The sequence below is a fragment of the Octopus bimaculoides genome, chromosome 10, assembly GCF_001194135.2.
Source record: "Octopus bimaculoides isolate UCB-OBI-ISO-001 chromosome 10, ASM119413v2, whole genome shotgun sequence".
NCBI classification, from domain to species: domain Eukaryota; kingdom Metazoa; phylum Mollusca; class Cephalopoda; order Octopoda; family Octopodidae; genus Octopus; species Octopus bimaculoides.
Genome location: NC_068990.1, coordinates 43,468,053 through 43,478,183, shown reverse-complemented (window position 1 = coordinate 43,478,183; position 10,131 = coordinate 43,468,053). Strand labels below are relative to the sequence as shown.

At 37.0% G+C, this 10,131-nt stretch overlaps 1 protein-coding gene across 2 annotated transcripts in view; it reads right to left on the bottom strand.

Moving 5' to 3' along the window:
• The window catches only part of LOC106868234 (DDB1- and CUL4-associated factor 15), a 130,816-nt gene that overhangs the window by 116,912 nt on the left and 3,773 nt on the right, over nucleotides 1–10,131 (bottom strand). Inside the window, exon 1 of one of the 2 annotated variants that reach the window (XM_052971140.1) lies at nucleotides 568–692. The exons of the other annotated variant lie outside the window; for it this stretch is intronic. Within the exon in view, the coding sequence (XP_052827100.1) occupies nucleotides 568–618 (51 nt within the window). The 5' untranslated portion in view covers nucleotides 619–692. Of the gene's footprint in view, nucleotides 1–567; nucleotides 693–10,131 lie in introns of those variants that run through there. 2 annotated transcript variants of the gene reach the window in all.

Here is a 10,131-nt window from a genome sequence, read left to right as displayed (position 1 = left end):
ATACTCTCTTTACTTGTTTCAGTCATTTGACTGCGGCCATGCAGGAGCACTGCCTTTAGTCGAGCAAATCAACCCCAGGACTTATTCTTTGTAAGCCTAGTACTTATTCTATTGGTTTCTTTTGCCGAACTGTTAAGTTACGGGGACGTAAGCACACCAGCATCGGTTGTCAAGCTATGTTGGGGAGACAAACACAGACACATATATATACATAGATACAATGGGCTTCTTTTAGTTTCCGTCTACCAAATTCACTCACAAGGCTTTGATCGGCCCGAGGCTATAGTAGAAGATACTTGCCCAAGGTGCCACGCAACGGGACTGAACCCAGAACCATGTGGCTGGTAAGCAAGCTACTTACCACACAAACTTCCATTCAGTTTCCATCTACCAATTTCATTCTTAAAATTCTTAAACACACAGCCAAACCTGTACCTATAAGATTGAACAGTTAAATATTTATAGTATCTCCTTCAAAAGGAATGAATGGCATGAGTTTCACTTAGCAACAGTACTTAGCTCAAATGGTCAACCAGGGCACTTGTTCTATCTGTAGCTGGTACTCACATCTAAATGCAAACATACACACAATACATTATGTAACATCTGTTTCTCCATGCTTCCATAGGTCAGAGTTCACTGAGGTAAATTTTCTACAGCTTGATGCCCTTCCTGTCAAATTCTCTAACCTGTTTCCAAGCAAGTTAATATTTCCCCATGACTGGACAGATTTCTGCAAAAAATTGGAAATAAAGACACTGGTTAAATGACACAGATGATGGTCTTGCTGCTCAACCTAGTTTTGGGTTCAGTCCCACTGCATGACACCTTGGGCAAATGTCTTCTACTATGGCCTTAGCCAGACCAAAGCCTTGAAAGTGAATTTCATTGTATATGTGTGTGTTTATGTATGTGTGTATGCATATATACATACATACACACACACACACATATATATATATACACACACACATCTGTCTGTGTCTGACCCCTACCATCACTTGTTAACTGGTGCTGGTCTGTTTATGCCCCTCTAACTTAGCAGTTTGATAAAAAGAGGTTGAAAGAATATATACCAGACTTTAAAAAAATCTAATGGAGTTGTTTTGTTCAATTAAACCTTTCAAGGTGGTGCCCCAGCATGACCACAGTCTAATAACAAAAAATAAAGGCAAGATATGTATGCACATATATACATACAATGGGCTTCATTAAGTTTCTGCCGACTGAATCCACTTACAATGCTTTGGTTGGACTGGGGCTAGAGCAGAAGACACTTGCCAAAGTGCCACCCAAAACCATGAGGGTGGGAAACAAACATTTTAAACGCCTAGCCATGTGAGCACACACACATTTTAACTAGTTTTAACTCAGCAGCTTTATTTGTCAAAATTTGAAAGCTTTTCCATTCTGGTATGCTACATTTACCAAAGATAGTTGTCAAATTCCGTGATTAAATTTTCCATTTTAAACAGATGGTTTCAGACTGGTTGAAAAAGATGCTGTTTTGTCGATGGCATAAGGTACTAAAAATAAAGGATCAAAAAGAACACGAGATAAATTTTAGAATTCTTATGATACAGAAAATCATCATTGTCACCATTGTCCATACTGGCATGGGTTGGACTTCCTTTAAACAGTTATTAATTTCATTTTTATAGCATTATTTTCAAGAGCTCTAACTCTTAAGTAGATTGTTATAGATACTCACTAGATAGCGTCATTGTAACAAGCAAAGATAATTACAATCTTGTTCCTTGTTTTCCTTGGCTAAACTTTACACTGGACATCTATTTATTCTTATGTAGTCTAGAAGCATATTTAAATGCACTAAGAAATACCTAACATTCTCAATCTCTTAAATATCACTGTGCATACCAAGATCACAACCAACTTGGAGCTTTTTTAACATCTGCATTTTATCACAAGTTTTAGGAGGCACTTAAAAATTTAATTAAAAGGGTTTCACAGATAGATGATGCAACAGTTAAGGGCACTTTTAAACTGATATGAAAACAAACGACTAGCAAACAAAACAGGAAGTAGAAAAGGTTTCTCAATTAGAAATGAACAGATTTATTAATTCTCCATGACTAAATGCATTTGAAATGTATACAGTTGGGTTATGTATACTAATGTGTATAACTAGGCAATAGGAAACAGGACATCACATAGCTATGTTACTGATAAGGATTACAGACGAGGAGCAGATATAAGTATGAAACAAAATATTGGGTTTAAATTTCGGCATCAGGCCAGCATGACCCCAGTGTTCAACTGGAACTTATTTTATTGACCCTGAAAGAATGACAGGCAAAGCTGATGTAAAGACATGAAATGCTGCTAAGCATTTTGTCTGACGTGTTAATAATCCTGTCAGCTCACTGCCCTCTGTATGAAACAAAATATTACCAACTAAATTACAAAGCTGAAGACAAGAGGAGCAAATGAGTCCTGAAACATAGCTCCAGAAATGCTAAAACATTTGAACAGTATTTGATAATCATTTACTGAATTATTCATCTAATTCACAAACAAGGTTGAATACTTGGCAAAATAAAAACAAACATGAATATATCCAGCCAAACTGAAACAGTAACAGATAGAGTCACTAAAATACTGATAGTTCATATTTAATTACCAGTGTAATTGCTGAAGTGTAATAAGCTTCTCTAGCTATACTTACCAGACAGTACAATTGAGAAGAAAACTCTGAAGCGCATGTAGTTATTTGGGCATTTTCCTATTAAATAGGAATTATCAAATAATTTCAGTGCTGAGTTCATATCCTTTGACACAAAACCTTAAAGTGCAAGAACTTGTAGTAAAAGTTTAAAAAACTGAAAAAGCAATACTAAGTCAAATGAAATAATGAACCTTGTATCACAAGACAATGATAGACAACTTTTAAAATCCATCATTAGTAGTCTGCTCAGTATAAAGGTATTAAACTTACTGATCCGTCAAGATGATGAATTCATGTTCAGTGTAACCATAGTTCATAAATGAATACAGCATTCTTGCAATCTACTGTTCAGTAGATATCATTTGCCTACACATGGTCATATCTGCATGCATCTCATAATCTTATGGCTTTTACTGCTAGGAATGGCTGCATGGTAAATTTACATCATGATCCCACAAACTGCAAAATGACTACAATATCTTAAAGCATGTATGAAATCATGAACATGTCATCACCATTGGAAATACCTGATCTCCATGCTGGTGTAAGTCAAACATATATATACAAACAGCATCTGTCTATATATTTCAGCCATACATTTTTATCATCAGCAAAGTCTAGTCTTGTGCACATTCCTCCAGATACTGTCTTCTCATTACAAGCCTAATGACAGTTCTACCTTTCTCCACACCTACACTTAAATCTCAAAATTCAAAATGCACATGCAGTGAATCCCACTCAATTTATGCCTCTCACTTCATCAGAAGCATTGACTTTACAAACCATTTGCCACATGAATCATAATTTACCATATCATTGAAATGGATATCCTTCTAAATAGGGTTGATATTCTACCGTCTAGGAAAGAAGCACCTGACAACTGTGCAGACACATAAACTCAAATTAAACGGGATTTTAATAGCTACAGTTAGGTCTCACAAAATCTAAAAAAGGAGAGATAATTGTAATAAGATCAGTAGAGTGAAATAGTTGGATAATAATGCAGGCAAGAGTGGGTCTGGCTTTGAAGGCAACCAGTGAAAACAATAGACAGGTTTTAGAGAAATTTAACTTCCATAACAAAGCATATTGGTATTATATATATATATCATTTAACATCTAAGTTTTGTGTTTGCTGGTTCAACTAGTCCAAGGGCTATGTTGGTCTCCAGTGTCTACTTTGGATAGGTTTCTATGACTGGATGCCCTTCCTAATGCCAACCACTGGGTTGCTTTTATGAGACAGTGCTAACAGAATTGCCAAATAACTTACAAGATAAAACACCTTGACAGTGTAAGTGTGCAGCATGGAAGGAGCAGCTTTGCGTCAGGTGTAGAGGGGCTAAATTAGGAAAGAACAGGAATAGGTGTCTTGTAGAGGAGATACACGGGAAAGGGAGAAAGGATGGTGGGGATGATGTAACAGGGCAGGACTCTCAAGGTATGAGAAGGGAGATAGGAGGAGAATAGAAGCAGAGTACATGCATACACACATAGAAAGGTAAAAGGGACGGGGAAATATAATAATGAAGATTATGAATGTCAACAATGTAGCTGAGAGAAAATACCAAGAGAACTTGCTATATATTAAGCACATATATGGTTGGGACTCGTGCCATGTAAACAGCACCCAGTACACTGTAAAGTGGTTGAAGTCAGAAAGGGCATCTAGCTTTAGAAAATATGCCAGAAGTGACAATAAAGCCTGATGCAGTCCCTGTCAAACAGTCCAACCTATGCGGGCGTAGAAAATGGATGTTAAAGCAATTAAAACCTACAAGAGTATTTCAAATTTCAAATCAGCAAGGGAGATAAATCCAATAAGATCAGATGAATGAAATTTTTGGGCAATAGAGATGATGCAAGTTCGATTAGTTTGTCTTTAAAGGAAATGGGTGAAAGTGAAGCATGTTTCAGTTTTATTAGACCTCTTCATTAAAACAAAATACTTGGCAAGACTAAACTGTGTGTGTGAAGTGTGAATGTAGGTGATGTTTACTCACAACAACATGGCTCAGAGAAAATACCTCAAGGGAATATTTTGTATACTCAGTACAAATACAGTATGGCCTCACATATGGAATACAGTGAACTGAAAAAAAATTCAGTAAGTGCAATTATCTCGGTAATTACTAGAAAAAGTACCATCAAGGAAGGGGTAATTAAAATCTAAAACAACTATCAAGCCAGATAACGCCAATAAAATCAGCTGATCAAAATTTTTGAGCATAAGACACTGGAAATATGAGTGGATCTGCTCTTTAAAGGCAATTAGTGAAAGTGATCGATGTTTCAGTCTAATTAATCTCTTCAGTGAAGAATTTTTTATTTAAGTGGCAAGAGCAAGACAAAAAGTGATTAACAACTTGCCATTGGATATATGCAACCTATCATATTTGATCTTAGTGTGCAAAACTCTATTCACAAGTATTGTTCTTCAGCTTCATTTTAAATAAATGTATTCAGTGCCATTGCATGGAATATACATGCAACTTATTCACACAATCCTTCATTTTCTAGACACTGCATGTCTATTCATCATAATCCTACAGGCCATCACAGAGGATTTTTAGACTGGATGTCAATGGGAACTATATGCAGAAAACCTAGACTTCATAACTGAATTAAAGTGGAAATTCTGGGTATGGAAGCTAAACCTAGAATCAAAAGATCTTAAGGTAAATTTAGCAAAGATGAAGGTTCCTGTGAAAAGGAAGAAAGACAGGACCCTGATACCTTTAGGGAAATGGCCCCGCTTGATATGCAGAAAAAGAGTAGGTATAAACTCCATGTGTTGTACATAATGTAAGCAATGGACACACAAGAGATGCAATGAAATTGCAAACAGATTAAAAGAGAATATAAGCTTTGTATGTGATAGATGCACTGGAGCAGTATGAACTATGAACACACTGGAAATAAATGCTCTTGAATAGCTGGATAGCTCACTAGAAGTAGTTGTTAGCTTTTATCCAATTGAAGAAATTAATAAGGGAGGTGGCTGCTCCAAGAGTATAGTAGCCAGAGTAAGAATGGGTTGGAGAAAATTCAAGGAATTACTACCACTGTTGGCAACAAAGGTCTAGGTTTTTCCCAGAATGAAGGGCAGATTGGAAGATGTTTGTGTAAGAATTGCAACACTGCAAGACAGACATGGATTTTGAAAGCAGAAGACTTGAGAAGACTGGAAAAAATGAAGTATGCCTCACAGAATGCACAAACAAGATATGTGCTGAGAGGAAAACTGGGTATAAGAGGATGTAGTGGGCAAGAAAGAAGACTATGCTGATAAGGACAAGTAATGCATATGGATGAGGACAGTTGTATAAGGAAATGTGAATCACTTAATGCAGTTGGAGCTTGTGGAAGGAGACCCAGGATGACATGGGATGAACTGGTCTAAGTTGACATTAAGACCCAGAACCTCATAGAGATGAAAAAGGACTGGGATATCTGGCAACTACAAGGCTTTCAAGAAGACCTACCCACATCTACAAGAACTGACTTCTGGAAACACAGCATATGTAGATAAGTGCACAAACAAGCATTTCACCTAATCTCCTATCCTATTCCGTAACACCAATCCATTTTTTCTTGCTACATGGGACCATTTCACTTGTTAGCATCCATCATCCAGTAATTATTGCTCTCTGCTACTAGTTAGTGATCATTACCCAACCCCATTGAACCACCAAATTATCTCCCCTCAAGCACCATGTCAGCCTCTCCCTACTACTTCTGCAACTTACCCATCTACATGTCATCTTTCTCATCCTTCTCCTGCTGACTGTATCATTAATCACTATCACTATCTTGCTGTGCTCCTCTGTACCCTATCCAGCACTCCCACATCTACCCTTAAACACTACCTAATCTTTATAGTTGTTGCCAACCTTCCATTGCCCCATTTCTTGCAATACCCCACCCTTTCACACCTAATCACCTTATACTATGAGGAGCCACCTGAACTTGCAGCTCCTGATCATTTTCACCCCCTGTTCTGAGCCATGAAGCTCCTCTACAAGAACCTGCTCTCTCATACTTTAACCCCTCTTTGCATTGCATAAAACCTCTCCAAAGGGTTTTGTAGTTTTGTGAGCTGCGTGGTGACCTCGCTAGTACCAGAGGGATGAAAAAAGCACACAGTACATGCTGTAAGTTGGTTGGTGTTCAGAAGGGCATCCAGCTATAGAAACCATGCCAAAGCAGATAATGAAGCATGATGTAGCCCTTGGACACATTAGATCCTGTCAAACCATCCAACTCATGCCAGCATAGAACATGGATGTCAAATGATAGTGACAATGGTTAATTAAAAAGAACCCTTTTAATTAATCCTACAATTTTCAAATAAAGGGCTATTATAACAGAAACATAAACTTGGCTTGTGTTATGATGATCAACTGATAGCAGTGTGATAAATATACTTCTATAACAGTTCAAAACAGGTTGGCAAACTCTACTTACTTAGATGTGATCAGTCTAGTTAGTGACCCATGAGAATGCAATCACAGAAAACTTTAACTATGTCAGTTAAGTTTAAAGGACTGTTACCTCTCATGATGTCAAAGAGGTTCTTTCAGTCTCTCTCTCTCTCTCGTGTCAGGGCATATCCATGCTGTAGACGAATAATGGTTTGTTCCTCCTCTATTTATTTCTGTCTCTTGCAACATCACCCAGGACTTTCTCGCTTTGCACGTTCATTCTCTTCATCCAGTTGAACATCTTCATTCTCTGCCTTCCTCTCACTCTCTTTCCCACCAGCTCAGTCTCCACCATGTAACGCTCCATTCTGAGAAAATGACCAACAAATCTCCACTGTCTCTCTCTGATAGTATCCATCGACTGTCTCTTCACTTTCATCTTCTTCAACACTTCCACATTCATCCCTCTCTGCACCCACGAGATTCTAAGCATTTTTCTATACAACCACATTTCTGCAGCTTTGAGTTTCTTTTCCATGACTTTGTTTATCGTTCAAGATACAATTCACTTTCAGTGGAAAGTTTATATTACAATATCTGCCATCCAAAGACAGGACAGGAGTTGAAATTAATATATAGCATAATATGAATTTGAAAAAACAAAGAAAGCAGTCAACTAGCAAAACCATTTGAGTTTTGGATAAAATGCCTTGTAATATTTGTTCTGACAACGCACTGTGTTCAAATCCCACTGAGCTCAGCTTTGCCTTTCGTCTAGGATGCTGGATTAGTAGAACTATTTGAGTATTAGATGATATGCCCAGTGCTCTCTGTTCCAGCCCTATTGCCTTCTGACAGCAATACCTGCAATGATACTGCTAAGCTGTATTGACCCTAAAGCAGCAATCTTTCCTTTGGACGATTGCATGCATGGGCAACTGCCAGTTTTCCACACACAAAATAAGAAAGAGCAGGGAAAAGAAAACTTGCCCAGAACTGAATACACAAATGCAGATACATGGTCAATTAACTGACAGAGGCCTCTGGATGAATTTCAAAGAAAGGTACTGTAAACTGAAAAAATCATTTGATATCAAAAGGAAGGTCTATGTAAGTCAGAAGTGACTACTATTATTGTAACATCCACTTTTCTATGCTAGATTGAGTCAATTTTTGCAGCTAAATGCTGTTCCTATCACCAGGAAGCTAAAATTTCCTGTAGTCCTCTGCACAATGACATCATTTGTAAGGATGGTGATCTGGCTTTCAGGCAGCATGCAAACATCAGCAAGACAAGCAGAAAACAAACATACACATATTCAATGGGCTTCTTAGTTTCCACCTACCAATTTCACTCACAAGGCATTGGTCAATTCAAGGCCATAGTAGAAGATACCAGATTGCAATGATACACATGAGAAAGAAACCCTAAACCTTGTGGTTATGAAGCAAAGTTTTTCACCACACAGCCAGCTACTAATGAATGCATAAAAACTGGAAAATACTGATAATATTTGATTTACATGTAAAAAGATACTTAGAATGAAGTATTAAGTCCTTTTATAAATGAAAATACCATGCAATAAAAACTGGATGGTAGTTTATCTAACACATATGAAAAGCAAGGCCATCAAACGGACCTGTTAACATCAATGTTCATACACAATTTTATGCCAAGTTGTAAGACAGGTTCTTGATACAGTAGCTTTCTACACTGACTGGACTTGTGTTATCAATTCTTTAAGTTCCAATGTTCTCAAACCTTATTTGATTGCCTCTTCCCAGATCTTCCATAAATTCATGCTCATATCCTTTCATATCACAAACTCAGAACACCTGTCATTTCTCAAACATACATCTGCCCTTACCTCAGATGTCTTACCACCTAAGTCACAGCATGCAAAGAAAATCTTACAAATACTTCATAAAGTTTGCTCCTTGCTCAAAGACTTGCCAGGAACTGTAAATCTATCATAATATTCCTTTTTCCAATCTTACTACTCAACCTCGCTCTTTGGTTAATTGTATCATCAATAAAGAATCTTGTCTACAACTGTAAAACTATTTGGATCATTTGAGTGTCATCAAATACATGCCTACTCATGTTGCCTGTTGTTAACCCAGTGCAGATAGTACGCCCAAAGTTATGCTTTCCTACTCAACTCACCAAAATTCCTACATTGCATGTAAATCCATTATATGCATTAGTTTCATAGTATTAAATTCTTTCTCATACCTTTACAGTACAGGACCACTCTCCTGTTGCAACTGGACGTTTGCTGACCCTGCTGCTAATAAATACTTTTAGCTTGCTTCGTCACTTAACCTTCATTATTTACAAATGCAAAAAAAAAAAAAATTAATACATTTTTAGCACTATTATACTCATTTTTTCATCTGGTATACAAGCTGAAAGAGTTACTCACATGGGTAACATAAGAAATGGTTTAGTCAATAAGTGTTTATAGCTTCTTTACTACACATAAAGTCAAGCATGATCACATTATCAGGACAATCAATATAGCACATGTTGTAGACGTAAACTGCCCATCCACTGAACCGATATAGGATGAAATCTAAGGAACTATTATATCATCAACTAGTCAGCCCCAGCAGCTATATTAAACTGGTGTCTACCACACTAGTAATTCACTGCAGAAAATTGAAATGATATTTTAGACATGGGCACAAAAAAAAAAAAAAAAGGCTATCCGAAATTTAACCAAAAGAACACATATGTAAGGTTATTTAAACCAACCATTTAAAACCATAATCTAAAATTAATAAAATATATCTCCATGTGTCCTCTTTGAGCGTCTAATTTCTGTCTCATGACAGTAATCAGAGGAGAAATCTGGTTATTGAGGGATGCCAATCTTTAAGATGGAGATTTCTCTGTTGCAATCAAGTCGTGTAAGCTGGACAGTAAATATCAACGATTTTATTTTAATAATAATGTGACAGAAATAGGGAACAACATTTGGGTAGGAAGTGAAACCTAACTTTTTATCAACTCTTTCA